Source organism: Scyliorhinus torazame, chromosome 5, assembly GCF_047496885.1.
Source record: "Scyliorhinus torazame isolate Kashiwa2021f chromosome 5, sScyTor2.1, whole genome shotgun sequence".
Taxonomy (NCBI): Eukaryota; Metazoa; Chordata; class Chondrichthyes; order Carcharhiniformes; family Scyliorhinidae; genus Scyliorhinus; species Scyliorhinus torazame.
This window is the reverse complement of record NC_092711.1, coordinates 89002978-89024987: the sequence shown is the minus strand read 5'-3', so window position 1 is coordinate 89024987 and position 22010 is coordinate 89002978. Positions and strand designations below refer to the sequence as shown.

The 22010-nt window shown below is 47.0% G+C and overlaps 1 protein-coding gene across 2 annotated transcripts; it reads right to left on the bottom strand.

Annotated features, from left to right (window-relative positions):
• Nucleotides 1-1030: 1030 nt before the first annotated feature.
• On the bottom strand, nucleotides 1031-14230 carry LOC140418853 (uncharacterized). Of its 2 annotated transcripts, none has more exons than XM_072502493.1 (2): nucleotides 14149-14230; nucleotides 1031-2579 (listed from the first exon to the last, which is right to left on the bottom strand). In XM_072502493.1, the coding sequence occupies exon 2, from the start codon at nucleotides 2461-2463 to the stop codon at nucleotides 1174-1176; it is 1290 nt and encodes a 429-aa protein (XP_072358594.1). In that variant the 5' UTR covers nucleotides 2464-2579; nucleotides 14149-14230; the 3' UTR covers nucleotides 1031-1173. The 2 variants fall into 2 exon arrangements, with proteins under 2 accessions (XP_072358594.1, XP_072358595.1); XM_072502494.1 differs by lacking the exon at nucleotides 14149-14230 and adding an exon at nucleotides 13807-14112.
• Nucleotides 14231-22010: the final 7780 nt, after the last annotated feature.

Here is a 22010-nt window from a genome sequence, read left to right as displayed (position 1 = left end):
TCCGTGTTGGATCCAAGCTCCCGGATTGTCTGTCTTCTCTCCGGGTAAGATTCTGTTTGTCTCTTGTATTTCACGACTGTGACAGGGCAGAGGCCTGATTGAAGGGATTCAGACATGGGAGTTCTGGGAAAGATAAGCAAGGATTTGGGAGGTGACAACATGGACAAAGAGTTTGGAGAGAGAGGTTGAAGATGGGGCAGTAATTTGTAAGGATGGCAGGGTCAAGGGTTTGTTTTATTGAGGGGGTGATGATGGCAGATTTGAAGGACAGAGGGACAGTACCTGAAGAGAGAGAAATGTTGACAACATCCATGGACACAGGGTAGTTAGCTGATCAGTGGCTCAGTGGGAATAGGGTCGATGGAGCAGGGGCTGGGTCTCATGGACAAGATGAGCTCTGAGAGGGCATGCGGGGAGCTGGGAGAGAAACTAGAGAAAGATGTGGGTTCAGGGCTTGGGAAAGGATGACATTTAGAGACAATTTGGTCCGTGGGCTCGTGGAAGGGAGGGAAGCAGCAGAGGCCGCTGATCGGATTTACTCAATCTCAGTCACAAAGAAGCTCCACAAGCTCCTCACACTTCTTATCATAGAATTTACAGTGCAGGAGGCCATTCGGCCCATCGAGTCTGCACCGGCTCTTGGAAAGAGCACCCTACCCAAGGTCAACACCTTCACCCTATCCCCATAACCCAGTAACCCCACCCAACACTAAGGGCAATTTTGGACACTAAGGGCAATTTAGGATGGCCAATCCACCTAACCTGCACATCTTTGGACTGTGGGAGGAAACCGGAGCACCCGGAGGAAACCCACGCACACATGGGGAGGATGTGCAGACTCCGCACAGACAGTGACCCAAGCCGGAATCGAACCTGGGACCCTGGAGCTGTGAAGCAATTGTGCTATCCACAATGCGACCGTGCTGCCTTCTTGTTGGAGGTGAGTATGGAAGAGACAGGGGAGAGCGAGAGTACTTCAAAAGGAACTAACTTGTGTAAGAGATATTAAAAAGTTTCAGCACACTGCGTATTTAACACAAGTTTAATTTATTTGACTGTTACACAGAATATTAGCCCCTGTAAATGGGCTGGAGTTTGTTATCAGCAGAAAGAGACCCAAATGAACACGGTTCAGCCCTGATTGTGAGGAACAGCAAAATCCAATCACTATGGTTACTTGTGGCCTCGTTGGTGTCTCAGCAGGTGGTATGAAGTGGTGAATCCCTTCCCACACTTGGAGCAGGTGAATGGTCTCTCCCCAGTGTGAACTCGCTGGTGCCTCTGCAGGGTGGATAGCTGAGTGAATCCCTTCCCACACCAGGAACAGGCGAAGGGCCTCTCCCCAGTGTGAATTCGCTGATGTACAGTGAGGTTAGCTGATCGACGGAACCCAGTCCCGCAGCGAGAGCACCTGAAGGGTCTCTCGTCAGTGTGAACACGTTGATGGCTCATCAGTTCCCCAGAGCTTTTATAGCCTTTCCCGCAGTCTGGACATTGAAACGGCCTCTCCCCAGTGTGAACTCGCTGGTGACGCAAGAGGTGGTATGAAGTGGTGAATCCCTTCCCACATTCTGAGCAGGTAGATGGCCTCTCCCCAGTGTGAATTCGCTGGTGCTTCTGCAGAGTGGATGAATCACTGAATCCCTTCCCACAGTCTGAACAGGTGAACGGTCTCTCCCCAGTGTGAACTCGCTGGTGCTGCTGCAGGGCGGATAGCTGAGTGAATCCCTTCCCACACCAGGAACAGGCGAATGGCCTCTCCCCGGTGTGAATTCGCTGATGTACAGTGAGGTTAGATGATCGACTGAACCCAGTCCCACAGCGAGAGCACCTGAAGGGTCTCTCGTCAGTGTGAACACGTTGATGGCTTATCAGTTCCCCAGAGCTTTTATAGCCTTTCCCGCAGTCTGGACATTGAAATGGCCTCTCCCCAGTGTGAACTCGCTGGTGACGCAAGAGGTGGGTTGAAATAGTAAATCCCTTCCCACATTCTGAGCAGGTAAATGGCCTCTCCCCAGTGTGAATTCGCTGGTGCTTCTGCAGAGTGGATGAATCACTGAATCCCTTCCCACATTCTGAGCAGGTGAATGGCCTCACCCCAGTGTGAACTCGCTGGTGTCTCAGCAGGTTGGCTGAAATAGTAAATGCCACCCCACATTCTGAGCAGGTGAATGGTCTCTCCCCAGTGTGAACTCGCTGGTGTGTGGACAGATTAGATGACTCAGTGAATCCCTTCCCACACTTGGAGCAGGTGAATGGTCTCTCCCCAGTGTGACTGCGTCGATGAGTTTCCAGATTGGATGGGTAAGTGAATCCTTTCCCACAGTCCCCACATTTCCACGGTTTCTCCACAGAGTGACTGCATTTGTGGCTTGTGAGGACTGATGATTGACTGAAACCTCGTCCACACACACAACACGTGTACGGTTTCTCCCCGCTGTGAACGATGCTTTTTCCTTCCATGTTCAAAGTACGATGATATTCAGGATATGATAAATTGAGGACTCTGTCAGATCCTGACGTGATGCTTGGTTTGAGTATCCGGACTTTGAAGCCTCTTCTTCGAACACCCTGTGAAACTGATTTAAAACAGAAAATAGAGAGTGAGAGAAAACACCAAAAACACAAAGGCAGGTTGTGAAATTGAGCTGAATGAATCTGGTAATTTGTGGGGCCGGCACTAGGATAATGTGACCATGAAAACTGCTGGATTGTCATAAAAATCCAACTGACCTCTTTGGGAGGAAAGAGGAAGCGGTGAAGAGGGATTTTGTATATCTCCAAGACATATTTAGAGAGTAGTTGGTGGAGCAAATTCGATCTTGAGCTTCATAAATAGTAATATTGATAATGAAACAATGCTTCTGGTGGCACATAGAACATACAGTGCAGAAGGAGGCCATTCGGCCCATCGAGTCTGCACTGACCCACTTAAGCCCTCACCTCCACCCACTCCCCGTAACCCAATAACCCCTCCTAACCTTATTTGGTCACTAAGGGCAATTTATCATGGTCAATCCATCTTAAAATGCTCTCTGCGATGCACTCAGTTCAAGGGCAATTAGGGATGGGCAGTGAATGCTGGCCCAGCCAGCGACACACACATCCCGTGAATGAACAGAAAAGAAAATCTGCCATCCTTACCTGGTCTGGCCAACACGATTCCAAACCACAGCAATGTGGTTGACTCTTTAAATGCCCTCCGAGATGGCCGAGCAAGCCACTCGGTTCCAGGGAAATTAGGGATGGGCAATAAATGTTGGACCAGCCAGTGACTCCCACAAATGATTAAAATAAAATCCTGGAGACTCCAGTCAGTCAATCCGGGAGAGTTGGCATCCGGTCCAGGCTGGCAGCGCATGCGCCCTGCGGCACCTTGTCCTCTGTAAAGATGGCGGCAAGTAACCCGGGCCTGTCACCGCTCAGCTCTCACTCTGTTTGGTGCTGTTTAAGACGGGACCATTAACATTTTCCTCGGGAGTTGAAGCCTCCACGGGGTATTTATGAAGCCTCCCGGCTCACTCCGCAGCTTCTATTGCTCCCTGGCCACCCACCGGCTCCAATCCTGAAAGTCGCTTGATTGCTTCTTCCCCGCTCCTCGCACCGTCAGCAACAACCTGAACTGCGCATGCACGAGTCACAGCCCGAATGGCGCATGCTCCAGTCATAGCTGGACTCTGCGCATGTGCGAGGAGCTTCTGTAATGTGGATTGAACACATTCCCAGCTGCAATGCATGATGGGTAATAACTCCGCCACTGAAATCGACATTGCTGATAGAAATTATGCTTTGCGAACCGATTCTGATTAGTACCATTGTGCCAAGGCATCAAATGTATTAAATAAATTAATAGGGCACCTACATAGACAGGCCCTCCACCACAGGTCTGTCCTGGGTGTGATTCACAACAGACCAAACACGGACAGTGAGATGTTAACGTGTTGGGGTCTGAGCAGGTTCAGGTGAACAGTGATTTGTGTCCCCCTGGACCGAATAGTTAAACTGCCCCTCGCCATTAACAATGTGCTGACATTGGATCAAATGGTTTGGGGCTTTTAAAGTTGGAGTGTTAACAAGTGGGAAAACTGAGGAAATCCCTTTGCACATGTGAAGTGTGTGAGTGATCTCCATCTGAACTGCTCCTGAACTGCACATTAGATTAATTAATGATTAACTCATATTTATTCTCATCCAGTGGAAACATTTTCCACTTGTCCATCATATCAAACCTGTTCATAATCTTACAGGATCAGGTCATCCTTCATTCCCTTTTCCAGAGAAAAGGTTTACACCCTGTCCAATCTTTCTTGCTGGGTATAACCTGCCAGTTCAGGCATAATTCAAATATCGTTTCCTGCATCTTCTCCAGTCCTTCGAGATCCATTTTACAATACAGAGACTTTAACTAATCTGAGCCGCAAACTCACCGTTGTCCCCAAATGCCTGTATGTTGCAGTGTTTTAGTAATTTTACTGTTAGCTGAACGCAAGATGGGACAGAATAAGATCCAACGAGCCAGTCTGTAATACTGTAGAACATCTACAAACTTGCCTCTTCCCCGTACTGCTAAACAGTTGACTTTTTCACTCTCCTCCACAATAGTCCTCAACACCGGCACCCTGCAAGGGTGCGTACTTAGCCCCCTACTCTACTCCCTGTACACACACGACTGCGTGGCAAAACTTGGTTCCAACTCCATCTACAAGTTTGCTGACAATACGACCATAGTGGGCCGGATCTCGAATAACGATGAGTCCGAATACAGGAGGGAGATAGAGAACCTAGTGGAGTGGTGTAGCGACAACAATCTCTCTCTCAATGCCAGCAAAACTAAAGAGCTGGTCATTGACTTCAGGAAGCAAAGTACTGTACACACCCCTGTCAGCATCAACGGGGCCGAGGTGGAGATGGTTAGCAGTTTCAAATTCCGAGGGGTGCACATCTCCAAAAATCTGTCCTGGTCCACCCACGTCGACGCTACCACCAAGAAAGCACAACAGCGCCTATACTTCCTCAGGAAACTAAGGAAATTCGGCATGTCCACATTGACTCTTACCAACTTTTACAGATGCACCATAGAAAGCATCCTATCGGGCTGCATCACAGCCTGGTATGGCAACTGCTCGGCCCAGGACCGCAAGAAACTTCAGAGAGTCGTGAACACCGCCCAGTCCATCACACAAACCTGCCTCCCATCCATTGACTCCATCTACACCTCCCGCTGCCTGGGGAAAGCAGGCAGTATAATCAAAGATCCCTCCCACCCGGCTTACTCACTCTTCCAACTTCTTCCATCGGGCAGGAGATACAGAAGTCTGAGAACACGCACGAACAGACTCAAAAACAGCTTCTTCTCCACTGTCACCAGACTCCTAAATGACCCTCTTATGGACTGACTTCATTAACACTACACCCTGTATGCTTCATCCGATGCCAGTGCTTATGTAGTTACATTGTATATGTTGTGTTGCGCTATTACGTATTTTCTTTTATTCCCTTTTCTTCTCATTAACTTAATGATCTGTTGAGCTGCTCGCAGAAAAATGCTTTTCACTGTACCTCGGTACACGTTACAATAAACAAATCCAATCCATTCCCGTGCCACCTGGATGCCTAGATATTAATAAGAACACAAGAACTAGAAGCAGGAGTAGGCCATCTGGCCCCTCGAGCCTGCTCCACCATTCAATGAGATCATGGCTGATCTTTTGTGGACTCAGCTCCACTTTCCGGCCCGAACACCACAACCCTTAATCCCTCTATTCTTCAAAAAACTATCTATCTTTATCTTAAAAACATTTAATGAAGGAGCCTCTACTGCTTCATTGGGCAAGGAATCCCATAGATTCACAACCCTTTGGGTGAAGAAGTTCCTCCTAAACTCAGTCCTAAATCTACTTCCACTTATTTTGAGGCTATGCCCCCTGGTTCTGCTTTCACCCGCCAGTGGAAACAACCTGCCCGCATCTATCCTATCTATTCCTTTCATAATTTTATATGTTTCTATAAGATCCCCCCCTCATCTTTCTAAATTCCAACGAGTACAGTTCCAGTCTACTCAACCTCTCCTCGTAATCCAACCCCTTCAGCTCTGGGATTAACCTAGTGAATCTCCTCTGCACACCCTCCAGTGCCAGTACATCCTTTCTCAAGTAAGGAGACCAAAACTGAACACAATACTCCAGGTGTGGCCTCACTAACACCTTATACAATTGCAGCAAAACCTCCCTAGTCTTAAACTCCAACCCTCTAGCAATTAAGGACAAAATTCCATTTGACTTCTTAATCACCTGTTGCACCTGTAAACCAACTTGTTGCGACTCATGCACTAGCACACCCAGGTCTCTCTGCACAGCAGCATGATTTAATATTTTATCATTTAAATAATAATCCCTTTTGCTGTTATTCCTACCAAAATGGATAACCTCACATTTGTCAACATTGTGTTCCATCGGCCAGACCCTAGCCCATTCACTTAGCCTATCCAAATCCCTCTGCAGACTTCCAGTATCCTCTGCACTTTTTGCTTCACCACTTATCTTATGTGTCGTCTGCAAACGTGGACACATTGCCCTTGGTCCCCAACTCCAAATCATCTATGTAAATTGTGAACAGTTGTGGGCCCAACACTGATCCCTGAGGGACACCAATAGCTACTGATTGCCAACCAGAGAAACACCCATTAATCCCCACTCTTTATTTCTATTAATTAACCAATCCTCTATCCATGCTACTACTTTCCCCTTAATGCCATGCATCTTTATCTTATGCAGCAACCTTTTGTGTGGCACCTTGTCAAAGGCTTTCTGGAAATCCAGATATACCACATCCATTGGCTCCCCGTTATCTACCGCACTGTTAATGTCCTCAAAAAATTCCACTAAATTAGTTAGGCACGACCTGCCCTTTATGAACCCATGCTTCATCTGCCCAATGGGACAATTTCCAACCAGATGCCTCGCTATTTCTTCCTTGATGATAGATTCCAGCATCTTCCCGACTACCAAAGTTAAGCTCACTGGCCTATAATTACCCACTTTCTGCTTACCTCTTTTTTTAAACAGTGGTGTCACGTTTGCTAACTTCCATCCGCCGGGACCACCCCAGAGTCTAGTGAATTTTGGTAAATTATCACTAGTGCATTTGCAATTTCCCAAGCCATCTATTTTAGCACTCTGGGGTGCATTCCATCAGGGCCAGGAGACTTGTCTACCTTTAGCCCCATTAGCTTGCCCATCACTACCTCCTTGGTGATAACAATCCTCTCAAGGTCCTCACCTGTCATAGCCTCATTTCCATCAGTCACTGGCATGTTATTTGTGTCTTCCACTGTGAAGACCAACCCAAAAAACCTGTTCAGTTCCTCAGCCATTTCCTCATCTCCCATTATTAAATCTCCCTTCTCATCCTCTAAAGGACCAATATTTACCTTTGCCACTCTTTTTTTGTTTTATATATTTGTAGAAACCTTTACTATCTGTTTTAATATTGAGCAAGTTTACTCACATAATCTATCTTACTCTTTATAGCTTTTTTTAGTAGCTTTCTGTTGCCCCCTAAAGATTTCCCAGTCCTCTAGTCTCCCACTGGTCTTTGCTACTTTGTATGCTTTTTCCTTCAATTTGATACTCTCCCTTATTTCCTTAGATATCCACGGTCGATTTTCCCTCTTTCTACCGTCCTTCCTTTTTGTTGGTATAAACCTTTGCTGAGCACTGTGAAAAATAGCTTGGAAGGTTCTCCATTGTTCCTCAACTGTTTCACCATAAAGTCTTTGCTCCCAGTCAACCTTAGCTAGTTCTTCTGTCATCCCATTGTAATCTCCTTTGTTTAAGCACAAAACACTAGTGATTGATTTTACCTTCTCACCCTCCATCTGTATTTTAAATTCCACCATACTGTGATTGCTCCTTCCGAGAGGATCCCTAACTATGAGGTCATTAATCAATCCTGTCTCATTACACAGGACCAGATCTAGGACCGCTTGTTCCCTCGTAGGTTCCATTACATACTGTTCTGGGAAACTATCGCGGATACATTCTATAAACTCTCCCTCAAGGCTGCCTTGACTGACCTGGTTAAACCAATCGACATGTAGATTAAAATCCCCCATGATAACTGCTATACCATTTCTACATGCATCGGTTATTTCTTTGTTTAGTGCCTGCCGCACCATAATGTTACTATTTGGTGGCCTATAGACTACTCCTATCAGTTACTTTTTCGCCTTACTATTCCTGATTTCCACCCAAATGGATTCAACCTTATCCTCCATAGCACTTATGTCACCCCTTACTGTTGCCCGGATGTCATCCTTAAATAACAGAGCTACACCACCTCCCTTACCATCCACTCTGTCTTTCCAAATAGTTTGATACCCGTGGATATTTAACTCCCAGTCGTGACCATCCTTTAACCATGTTTCATTAATGGTCACTAAATCATAGTCATTCACGATGATTTGTGCCATCAACTCATTTACCTTATTCCAAAAACTACGAGCATTCAGATAAAGTACACTTGTGTTGGCTTTTTTACCTCTGTTCTGAATCTTAACACCTCGATCAGTAACCTCTCCTAAGTTATATTTCCTCTTAACCTTTCTCCTAATTTTCCTTGTCGTTGAACCCATATCTTCATGTAACAACTTGCCGCGTCGCTTACCATTAATGTTTTCACTTCCCGTTTTATTCCTTTTCGTATTCCTGGTCCTACTCACTGAGTTCCCCTCAGTCACTGTACCTTGTACTGTCGCACTTTTTGATTTTTGACTGTGGCTTCTCTGCCTTACACTTTCCCCCTTACTGTTTGTTTCTGTCCCTGTTTGAAAATGAAATGAATGAAATGAAAAAAATCGCTTATTGTCACAAGTAGGCTTCAATGAAGTTACTGTGAAAAGCCCCTAGTCGCCACATTCCGGCGCCTGTTCGGGGAGGCTGTTACGGGAATTGAACCATGCTGCTGTCCTGCCTTGGTCTGCTTTCAAAGCCAGCAATTTAGCCCTGAGCTAAACAGCCCCTGCCTTTACTACCTTCCAACTTCCTGCATCGGTTCCCATTCCCCTGCCACATTAGTTTAATCTCTCCCCAACAGCTCTGGCAAACACCCCCCCCCCCCCCCCCCCCCCAGGATATCGGTTCCAGTCCTGCCCAGGTGCAGACCATCCGGTTTGTACTGGTCCCACCTCCCCCAGAACCGGTTCCAATGCCCCAGGAATTTGAATCGCTCCCTCCTGCACCATCTCTCGAGCCACGCATTCATCCTATCTATCCTGACATTCCTACTCCGACTAGCTCGTGGCACTGGTAGCAATCCTAAGATTACTACCTTTGAGGTCCTACTTTTTAGTTTAACTCCGAACTCCCTGAATTCAGCTTGTAGGACCTCGTCCCGTTGTTTTACCTATATTGTTGGAGCCTATGTGCACCACGACAGCTGGCTGTTCACCCCCCCCCCCCCCCCCAGAATGTCCCGCAGCCGCTCCGAGACATCCTTGACCCTTGCACCAGGGAGGCAACACACCATCCTGGAGTCTCGATTGTGTCCGCAGAACCGCCTGTCTATTCCCCTTACAATTGAGTCCCGTATCACTATAGCCCTGCCATTCTTCTTCCTGCCCAGCTCCTGGTGCAGGAGGGAGGGATTCAAATTCCTGGCGCATTGGAACCGGTTCTGGGGGAGGTGGGACCAGTACAAACCGGATGGTCTGCACCTGGGCAGGACTGGAACCGATATCCTGGGGGGGGGGGGGGGTTGCCAGAGCTGTTGGGGAGAGATTAAACTAATGTGGCAGGGGAATGGGAACCGATGCAGGAAGTTGGAAGGTAGTAAAGGCAGGGGCTGTTTAGCTCAGGGCTAAATTGCTGGCTTTGAAAGCAGACCAAGGCAGGCCAGCAGCACGGTTCAATTCCCCTAGCAGAGCCAGCCACGGTGCCATGAACCTGGCTGCTGCTGCCTTCCCCTGGTGAGCCATCTCCCTCAACAGTATCCAAAGCGGTATATCTGTTTTGCAGGGAGATGACCGCAGAGGACACCTGCACTGCCTTCCTACTCTTGCTCTGTCTTTTGGTCACCCATTTTCTATCTCCCTCAGTACGTTTCACCTGCGGTGTGACCAACTCGCTAAACGTGCTATCCACGACGTCCTCAGCATCGCGGATGCTGCAAAGTGAGTCCATCCGCAGCTCCAGAGCCGTCAAGCGGTCTAACAGGAGCTGCAACTGGACACACTTCTTGCACATGAAGGAGCCTGGGACAGTGGACGTGTCCCTGAGCTCCCACATCGCACACCAGGAGCATGACATGGGTCTGAGATCTCCTGCCATGTCTTCAACCTTCTGTTAACTTCAACAATTACAATTTCCCAAAAAATAAATAAATAATTAAACAACAAAGAAAAAATATATACATATACCAATGAAAAGAAAAAGAAAACAGAAACACTACTTACCAGCCACTTACCAGGGATGAAAAGCACCTCCTCCCCACCCAGCTTCGAATTCTCACCGAGATTCAAATTCCCACACTCACTCTTGGTTCTGTCTCACTCTGGCTGTGTCTTCTATGGCTCACTGGGAGAACTCACTGGCAGTGAGTTTACAAGTTGCTCTTTTAAATTAATATTGAAAGCATCCCCTTACCATCCTGAACGACAGCTCCCCCCAATCGCCTCTCCTTCCCCTTGCCTGGACTGCAAACATCTCACTTTTCCCCATATTTAGTTTATATGCCGAAAACCGGACAAATTCCCCCAGAATCCTCATAATTTCTTCCATTCCTTCTAGGGGGCCGGAACATACAGGAGCAGATTGTCTGCGTAAAGCGAGATTCTGTGTTCCACTCCAACCCGGCCAGCCTCTGGAGGCTCTCAGCCCAATTGCCAGCGGCTCTATGGCTAACCCGAACAGCAGCGGGGAGAGGGGGCATCCCTGTCTCGTCCCCCGATGCAGCCGGAAATAGTTCGATGTTGATCTATTCATCCGTACGCTCGCAACAGGAGCCTGATACAACAGCCTGACCCAGTCAATAAAGTCCCGCCCAAATCCAAACCGCCCCAGTACCTCCCACAGATATTCTCATTCCACCCGATCAACAGCCTTCTCTGCGTCCATTGCGACCACTACCTCCACATCCCAACTTCTGGGGGCATCATAATCACATTTCTTTTTTAAAAATAAATTTAGAGTACCCAATTCATTTTTTCCAATTAAGGGGCAATTTAGCGTGGCCAATCCACCTACCCCTCACATCTTTTGGTTGTGGGGCGAAACCCACGCAAACACGGGCAGCACGGTAGCATTGTGGATAGCACAATTGCTTCACAGCTCCAGGGTCCCAGGTTCGATTCCGGCTTGGGTCACTGTCTGTGCGGAGTCTGCACATCCTCCCCGTGTGTGCGTGGGTTTCCTCCGGGTGCTCCAGTTTCCTCCCACAGTCCAAAGATGGGCAGGTTAGGTGGATTGGCCATGATAAGTTGCCCTTAGTGTCCAAAATTGCCCTTAGTATTGGGTGGGGTTATGGGGATAGGGTGGAGATGTTGACCTTAGGTAGGGTGCTCTTTCCAAGAGCCGGTGCAGACTCGATGGGCCGAATGGCCTACTTCTGCACTGTAAATTCTATGATCTATGATCTAATGTGCAAACTCCACACAGACAGTGACCCAGGGCTGGTATTCGAATCCGGGTCCTCAGTGATGTGGTTTTGTAAACTCTTTTTCCGGGACAATAGAAGATTTGTATTCGGGAAATTCAGACTAAATATTGCATCAAGATCAGACAGAAATCAGTTGATTCACCAGGATCTGAATATCATCCTTCGAATATGGAAGGAGAAATGTTTCTCTGTTCTGAGTGAGAAAAGATTTCAAACATCAGCGTGACTGGAAAAGCACCAAGACCCACACAACACACAGCCGAGTGAGCGAGTTCCAGTGAACAGACTGTGTAAACTGGGTTCGAATCCTACTACCGCAGGTGATGGAATTTAAACTCAATATAATATCTGGAATTAAAAGTCTATGAAACCAGCTGGTTCACTGATGTCCTTTAGGGAGGGAAATCTGCCGTCCTTACCCAGTCTGGCCGACATGTGACTCCAGACCCATAGCAATGTGGTTGACTCTAACCAGCCCTCAAGGGCAATGGGGGATGGGTAATAAATGCTGGCACAGCCTGCGACTCCCACGTCCATTGAATTTTTTAAAAAATTGTTTCATTAATTATAACTCAATTAATGATCACTACTTATTTAATCATCTGGACAGACTTATAGCTAATTAATACAGTAAATTTTAATGAATACATTTGGTTAATACCAGATACACTGGTAACACTGAGTAGTACTACACTCGGTATGCTTCACCCGGTGTCTGTGTCTATGTATTTACATTGTTTATTTATCCTATGTCCTAGATTTTTTCATGTATGGAACAATCTGTCTGGACTGTTCGCAGAACAATACTTTTCAGAATGGCATGTGGTGCAGTGGTTAGCACTGAGACGACGGCGCTGAGCACCCGGGTTGGAATCCCATCCCTGGGTCACTGTCTCCAAACTCCATGTGGAGTTTGCACATTCTCCCCGTGTCTGCGTGAGTTTCACCCCCACAACCCAAAGTTCAGGTTTAGCGGATTGGCCATGTTAAATTGCCCCATCATAATCGGGTACTCAAAATTTATATTTAAAAAAAAAATACTTTTCACTGTACCTCACTGAGCCTTCTTAAAAATTATTCATTCACGGGAGGTGGGGGTCACTGGCTGGGCCAGCATTTACTTCTCATTCCAATTGCCCTTGAACTGTGTGTCTTGTGAGGCTATTCCAGAGGGCACTTACAAATCAATCACAACATTGCTGTGGATCTGGAGTCACATGTAGGCCAGGCCACATAAGGAGAGCAGATTCCCAAAGGACATGAGTGAACCAGACAGGTTTTTACAACAATCCACAATCTCATCATTAGACTTTTAATTTGAGACTTTTATTCAATGTGAATATCTGTCATGTCCAGATTCGATCCCAGATCCCCAGAGCATTAATCTGGGTCTCTGGATTACTAGCCCAATAAATAATACCATTACACCACTGCCCAGCCCACAATGTCTAGTAACTTCTCAAAATTACAAAGTAATTTATTTTTTCAAACAAATTCTGAAAGCTCTGCAGTTTCTGGAAACATTTTGATTGAAAGTGTTATTTTTAAAAATAAAGATCTAGTTTTTACAATATAATTACCTAATACACCAATTCACTAATGATAATCAATGTTCACTACAGAATAATCATTAATGTAATTGTTGTTTTTTGCTCTGAAATCAATACATAGTTAATATAGAAAAGGTACAGGAGGTGAAATGGCTACAGGAGGCACATGTTCGAGGTATAAAAGGGTTTCCTTGTCCTTGTTACTAATGACAGTGAATACACTATGAAAATAACAGTTTTAAAACTAAATGCGATTACACATGCGTACTTACAGCTTCTTACATCACAACAGTGAATATGTTTCAAAAGTACTCCATTGGCTTTCAAAGACTTCAGAAGGTCCAGTGGCAGTACAAGGTTTTATAGAAATGTACATTTGTTCTAATAGTCCGCAAACTAGGATATGACCCTGTCTCTGGATCTCTAAAGGCTTAATTACCTGCAAATGCTCACACCCCTGTCTCTGGAAAGACTTAATTAGTTGCAAATGCTCGCATTCAAAGCCTGGTCTTGGATCTTTGTCTACATATATATTTCTAGAACCTACATCTTCATTCACCTGAGGAAGGAGCAGTGCTCCGAAAGCTAGTGATTTGAAACAAACCTGTTGCACTTTAACCTGGTGTTGCAAGACTTCTATCTGCAGGATGATTCTGAAGGGTTTGCTCCAGTTCAGGGGACGGGTCCGGAGGACTGACCGAGAGCGGCTGGTCCTCCAACCAATCAGGGTGAATGGGAGGCGGAACAAAGCCGTCGCTCTCGCTCACTACGCATGCGCTCCGCCGCGTACTTCGTCCACTCGGGCCTGTCTCGGGGAAAGGCCCGAGCAGCGTTCGCCGGTTCAACTGCCGTATCCGAGCTTCGTATTCGGGGCTGAGGGCCTACACGGAGTGTTTATGAAGTCTCCCGACCCCTCAACCGGCTCTATCCATCCCACATAACTCACCCAGCGGGATCTGACCAGGGAACAATTTCGACCCGACCACCTGAATCCTGAGCTATCATCGGCACTGCGCATGCTCCAAATCACGTGGGAGGCCGGGGCTCAGCCCCGCCCCTCATTCACTCCGATTGGTTAAAGGACCAGCCGCTCCGCTCGGTTTCCCAGTTACGCCCCTCTCTTCCTATTGGACCAAAGCTGCCGTCAATCATTCCCAGGACCTGGTGAGCTGGAGCATGCGCAGTGCCGATGCTGGACTCGGCCGGGAGGTTTCACTGAAACCCGGTGAAGGCTCCAAACACCAATAAGAAGTTTCCGGGCCCGGGTTTGCATCGAGCGGGGGGGGGGGGCAGCTGCGGCCTGCTCCCGGTGACAGGCCTGAGTTAACGGCCGCCGTCTTTATAGAGGCTGCAAACCCGCAGGGGGCAAAACATCAGAGATAGAGTTTGTTGTGAAACCAATGGGATGTAAAACAGGAGGTCAGGGTTACAGTCAACAACAACAACTTCTATTTATATAACACCTTTAACATCATAAATCACCCCAGTCAACCTCACAGGAACATTTTAAAACAAAGTGAGGCACCCAGACACAAAAGGAGATATTAGGGCAGGTGACCAAAAACTTGGTCAAAGAGGTGAGTTTAAAAGAGTCTGAAAGGAGGTGAGTGAGGTGGAGACGGGGAGGTTTCGGGAGAGAATTCAGTGCTTGGGGCAGAAGGAACTTAAAACCATGGCGAAGTAATTAGAATCGGGGGTGTACAAGAGTCCAGGATCAGGGCTGTGCAGATATCTCAGGGGGTTGTGGAGATGACAGACACAGGGGGAGACGAGGCCATGGAGGGATTTGAAAACAAGGGTGAGAATTGACTGGGAGCGAATGCAAGTTCGGAGCACAGGGATCATAGGGGAAAGGAACTTGCTGTGAATTAAGACATGGGTAGCAGACTTTTGGATGGCTTTAAGTTTACAGAGGTAGAATGTGGGAGAGCAGCCAGGTGTGTGATGGAATTGTCGAAATGGGGGGTAACGATGGTAAATTGCCTTCGTATCTAAAAAGGTTGGGGGGGGGTGGTTACGGGTAAAGCTGGAGGTGTGGGCTTAGCTAGGGAGCTCTTTCCAAGGGCCAGTGCAGACTCGATGGGCGGAATGGCCTCCTTCTGCACTGTAAAATCTATGAGGTCAGAAGCTCATATTGGATCAAGTATGAAACCAAGTTTACAAAGAGACTGGCGAAGTCTCAGACTGTTGCCAGGGAGAGGGATAGAGTCGGTATGTCAGGAATGGAGATTGGACTTCCGGGTGCGGCGATGACCAGCTAAGTCGCACGTTTCGGCAGCTCCCGGTGGAACGGACATTTGGGCTCTTAATAGGAGCCCCAACGGCAATTTTAACGGCTAAAAACACTGTGCGGTAAACCAGAAGGGAATCCCCCCTGGACACGGATGGAAAAAGGAGAGGAAAGTGGCCGAATTGCGGTGGATCCTCTAGAGCAGCGGCCAGGAAGGCAAGCACAAAGCAAGATGGCGTCGGAAGGTGGCAGTTTAATATGGGGCCCTGACCAACAAGAGGTCCTGCGGCGCTGCGTGGAAGAACTTAAAAAGGAGATGAAGAAGGAGCTGTTGGCCCCGATATTACAGGCGATTGAAGGGCTAAAGGAGGAGCAAAAGATCCAGGAGCAGGAGCTTCGGATCGTGAAGGCAAAGGCTGCTGAGAATGAGGACGAAATACAGGGCCTGGTGGTGAAGACAGAGATGCACGAGGCACAACACAAAAGGTGTGTGGAAAGGCTGGAGGTGCTGGAGAATAATGCGAGGAGGAAGAATTTAAGGATTCTTGGTCTTCCCGAAGGTGCAGAAGGGGCGGACGTCGGGGCATATGTGAGCACGAGGCTTCACTCGTTAATGGGATCGGAGGCCCCGACGGGCCCGTTGGACGTGGAGGGAGCTTATCGAGTTATGGCGCGAAAACCGAGGGCTGGAGAAATTCCTCGAGCTATAGTGGTGAGATTTCTCCGATATAGGGACAGAGAGATGGTCCTCAGATGGGCAAAGAAAACCCGGAGCAGTAGGTGGGAGAACGCGGTGATCCGCGTATATCAAGATTGGAGTGCGGAGGTGGCGGGAAGGAGGGCAAGCTTTAATCGGGCCAAGGCGGTGCTGCACAAAAGGAAGGTTACATTTGGAATGCTGCAGCCGGCAAGACTGTGGGTCACACATCAAGGGAAACACCACTACTTTGAAACGGCAGAAGAGGCGTGGACATTTATTGTCGAGGAGAAACTGGAATAAGCGGGCTAGAAAAAGAACGTTTGGGACAAAGTGGTGGGGTGATTACGTGGGGTGAAGGGGGGGGGAAATGGGGGAAGAGATGATTTCCCTGTAACTTTTCTCTCTTCCCCATGTCGTGGGGGAGGGGGGATGGGGAGCTGGGGGCGACGGCCATTGGGGGCGGGGCCAAATGGGAAGCGCGGGCTTTGTTCCCGCGCTATGATAATCATGGCGGGAACAGGGAAGCAGGAAGGAGGGGGCCTCGCACAGTGGGGGCCGAGGTCACGGGGGGAAGCCGAGGTCGGCCAGAGTTTGCTGAATTCTGGGAGCAACATGGGGGGGTGCAATTACGCTAGAAAGGGATCTAGCGGGGGGGGGGGGGGTTAACTGGGTTGCTGCTGCTGGGGAGAAGGGGGAGCTGGTATGGGGTGGGGTGGTCGGGGCGGGAGGGCGCCGTTGGGGGGAGATACGGCTACGTGGGAACCGGGAGAGGAGCTGGATGGAAAAAGGAGATGGCTAGTCGACAAGGGGGGGGGGTGGTAAAGAGCCCCCCAACCCGGCTGATCATGTGGAATGTGAGAGGGCTGAACGGGCCGATTAAGAGGGCACGGGGACTCGCACACCTAAAAAAACTTAAGGCAGATGTGGTTATGCTGCAGGAGACGCATCTGAAACTGATAGACCAGGTCAGACTTCACAAAGGATGGGTGGGGCAGGTGTTTCATTCGGGACTAGACGCAAAAAACAGGGGGGTGGCTATATTCGTGGGGAAGCGGGTAATGTTTGAGGCAAAGACCATAGTGGCGGATAGGGTTCTGGGTGAGGGTGGCAAAGGTGCTTTCAAAGGTGGTGGGGGTCCGGGTCGAACCAAGTTGGGGGTTGGCTATATTCGGGGTTGCAGAATAGCCGGGAGTGCAGGAGGCGAGAGAGGGTGATGTTTTGGCCTTTGCGTCCCTAGTAGCCCGGCGCAGGATATTGTTAATGTGGAAGGAAGCCAAACCCCCGGGTGTGGAGACCTGGATAAACGACATGGCAGGGTTTATAAAGTTAGAACGGATCAAGTTCGTATTAAGGGGCTCAGCTCAAGGGTTCACCAGGCGGTGGCAACCGTTCGTCGACTACCTCACAGAAAGATAGAGGGAATGGAAAAGAAGAAGACACCAGCAGCAACCCAGGGGGGAGGGGGTGGAAGGAACCGGACGGACTCTCAGGGATGTCATTGTATATGTATAGACACTTGTTATAGGTAATGTATATAGGATTGTTGGATTGTATCTTTGGAGAGTAACTATTTTTGACAAGGCAGTTGCCACTCAGTTTTGTTTTTGTTTATATATTATTTATTTATTTGTTTAAAATTGGCCACGGTTATTTATATTGCTTTGTTGTTGTTCAAAAGAAAAACTATGTACTGTTATGTTTGGCCACAAAATTTTGAATAAAATATATTTTTTTTAAAAAAAGGAATGGAGATTGGAGCAGGGACTGAACAGTGGATTCAGTCTTCTCCATGTTTGATTGAAGTTATTTAGTCAGCAGGAAGAGAACCAGAATGGGCCCTAAGTCTGATATCCGGTATAACTTAGTTCGAGAGGGAGAGGAAGAACAAAGGAAACCCTGTAAGATTTGGAGAAAGAACCTTTGCGATTGCTCATCAAATCTCCACACAAGGCAGTTCTGGACACAAGGTTAACATACGTTATTCTGTCTGCTCAGTCAGGGTGATTCAGATTAATGTCCGTTACAAGTCACGGATGAAGTGACTTATAAAGCATATTCTTATCTCTAATTATATAAATTTGGTAACAGGATACAGAAATAATGATCTCATACTTTATTTGGATTTCAGTCCCAGGGAGGAGGGAGAGTGTGTGGGACGGGGATTTACAGCTTTGGGGACAGAAGAGAGAAAAATATGTTCCCCCAAAACTGGAAATAACTGTTCTGAATTTCTATCCTGTGCTGATAATGTGACCTTTGTAAACTCCGTTTACATGGCATTAGGAAAGCGTTTTCAGACATGAAACAGAAACCAAATATCACATTAAGATCTGACAGTGTCACTCAATTGATCAAGACCAGAATATCCTCAGACTATGAATGTGGAATCAAAATGTTTGTGGGAAAATATTTCAAACATCAGTGTGACTGGAAAAGCACCGAGACACACACACACCCGAGTGAGAGTGTTCCAGTGAACTGACTGTGGAAAGAGCTTTAACCAGTTACAGCGTGAAAAACACACTATTCACTAAGGGGAGAAACCATACACGTGTTCTGTGTGAGGACGAAGCTTCACCTGATTGTCTAAAGAGGAAACTCGCAAAGACACTGACTCCATGAAGATACCATGGAAACCTTGGGGTATGATTTGCACTTAGGGGTTTCCAAAATGCAAGAGGTCCCGTGTTCATATCCCGGACGAGCTCTGCAAAGCGCTTGACTGGGGAGGTGATGGTGTAGTGGTATTGTTACTGTGAGTAATCCTGAGACCCAGCACAATTCTCTGAGCTTCATTGTGACAAAGTTTCGAGCACTGGGAAATGCAAACCCTATTGGGGCTGGTTAGCACACTGGGCTAAATCGCTGGCTTTTAAAGCAGACCAAGGCAGGCCAGCAGCATGGTTCGATTCCCATATCAGCCTCCCCGAACAGGCGCTGAAATGTGGTGACTCGGGACTTTTCACAGTAACTTCATTGAAGCCTGCTTGTGATAATAAGCAATCTTCTTCATTGTGCTCATTTGGGATTGAGCACAGTCAGCATTGAAATGAAATGGGATAGTTTTACAGGTAGAGATTTGAGAATGATATTTTCATTATATTTGATTCCTTTTTGTTCTGTGTGTGAAACATTCTGGCGCCTTCATCCCGTTCATGTTGAAGAAAGAGGGATGCCACAGGATCTGTACCGAGCCTCGTTTTTCTCAAGTCCCCGAGTGTTTTTTCCTATTTCGTTATCATGAAGACAGATTTTTAAAAAGATGGCTATATTAAATCTCTGCCATTTCCTCTAATTCAGTCACAGAATCGCTTGCAACTGTCTTTATGCGCATGTTTCAGATGATAATTAAAGCTGTAAACCAATTCAATTTTGTTGTGGACTGACAAACCGCTAATATGTGAACTTTGTCAAAATGCAGACATATTTGCCATCTCATTGCTTCAGGACAATTCAGCATTTCTGATGTTGCTGAATGCATTTTGAGGCCGGGGTAAAAGTAAATAGAATTGGCTGCAGCACCCGAGATCCCGATAACATCCAGCAACAAACTTAAATCATTCTAACTTGTCTCACGGTTAATGTGAAAGATTTGATAATGTTTCTGTCCGGTTTTCAATCGGCGAATGTGATGACCAGGACACCACAAGTGCGGCACAAAGCCCAGTGTGCTCGGTTGCAGCTTCACAACAGTCAGCTTTCAAATCAAATGAGATAATGTTACTTCACAACAGATTTGAAATGGAAGTGCCAATTTTATTTGATCCTTCCTTGAACAAGATGTGAACAATTCCGTTGGTCAAATCCCGTCAGTGAAAAAGAAAGGCGGTTGTCAGCAGATCCGCACAGAACCTCCTTTCCGCGTCTCTCTTTCTGCTTTGCCTCCACAGGAAGACCGAGAACAAGTGATTTGTAACCATCTCTGCCATTTCCTCTGCTTCAATTCCCGTATTGCTGGCGTTTGTCTTGGTGGGCAACATTACTGTTAGCATGAAATCAGACATTGCTGGATAGATTTAGCTGGTCTGCCAACATCTGTGGAGAGAAACAGAGTTTACCAGTACACTAATTTAAATGATCATTCACAGCAGTATAGGAGGGTAGGGTAGGAATGGACAGATAGATGGATTATATAGTTGGAAAGTGGCACAGGAGGTGGGCAGAATAGAAGACCAGGTAGAATAGACAAGAATAGAATAGAATACCTACAATGCATAATGAGGCCATTCAGCCCATTGAGTCTGCACTGATCCTTTGAAAGAGCACCCTAACCAAGCTCCCGCCCTATCCCTGAAACCCCATAACTAAACCTAACCTGCACATCTTTGGACACCCTGGGGCAATTTAGCATGGCCAATCCACCAACAGATATGGAATCCCTACAGGGCAGATGGAGGCCATTCGGCTCATCAAGGCTGCACCGATCCTCTGAAAGAGCTCCCACTCCCTACCTAGGCCCACTATCACACCCAATCCCCGTAACGCCACCTAACCTGCACACCTTTGGACACTAAGAGGCAATTTAGCACAGCCAATCCACCAAACCTGTACATCTTTAGACTGTGAGAAGAAACCGGAGAAAAACCATGCAGACATAGGGAGAATGTGCAAACTCCCAAGGCCAAATTGAACCTGGGTCCCAGGTGCTGTGAGGCAACAGTGCTAACCTCTGTGTCACCGTGCCGCATGGACAAATTTGTCATCGACATAAGACAAAGGGGTCATTAAGGAATGAAGAGTATTAAAGGTGGAAAAATGGTGAGACAGCCGAATATGAAATGGAAGCAACTGAACAGCGAAGGGCAGATGGGGGAGGCTGTAAAGTGTCTAACAGGAAGAAGAGTTGCTGTTCTTCCAGTTTACATTGGGCATCACTGGAGCTTTGCAGCTGGCCTCGGATGGACATGTGTGTTTATTTCAGATTTCAGCAGCCGCAGTATTTTGCTCTATTAGTATTCAACATTTTTGACAGAGTTACTATGTTAATTGTCATCTGTAAACCCATTATATTAAGTTGTTGACTGAACAAACTTACTTTGTGTGCCGAGTCCAACTACAAACATCTTTTGCTGCTCTGTGTGTTCTGATTTCTGGAACCACCCAAAGGGAGGTACTCGACTTGGTATTGTGCAATGAGATGGGATTAATTAGTAACTTCATGGTGAAGGCAGCCCTAGGTGGCCACAATCATACATGTTTGAATTTTACATTCAGTTTGAGGGAGAGAAGAGTGCGTCCAAGGCTCGTATTATGAACGTGGGAATTTATGAACGTGAAGGACAATTATGAGAGCATGAAATCTGAGCAAGCTGGACTGAACTGTAAGTAAAAGTACACATAAATTACAAGTACAGCCTATCACTGCTCAGAAAATATGTTTAAAACATAATCTGACCTCGAGCCACTTCATTGAAAACCTGTTGTTCTCAGAAACGCTATTTTTCATGTCATAATTGACAGATTATGAGTAAAACATCCCACTGTTTCACTGTAGGGAAAGGACACACCATTGTAGATGCCCCATAATGTTAGAGATCGGCTTGTTGAACCTGCTCATTCCATCTTATATTCAGCTAATGGGGGGAAAAACTTAAGCACTACAACTTGCAGGCGTTTGGGGACAATGGCGAGTTTGCTGCTCTAATTAGCTCAGATCTCCTTATTATAAAGTGTATTTAGAAGCACTGGAAAGGATGCAAGAAAGTTTTACTGGAGCAATTCTATACTGACAGGTTATACCCATCATGATAGATTGAGCAGGCTAGGGACGTTTCCTTTGGAAAAGTGAATGATTGAGCAATATAACCGTATAGAAGTGTTTTACAGGGTAGACAACTGGAAGATGTTGTCACTTGTATAAGGATAAAAATAAATATAA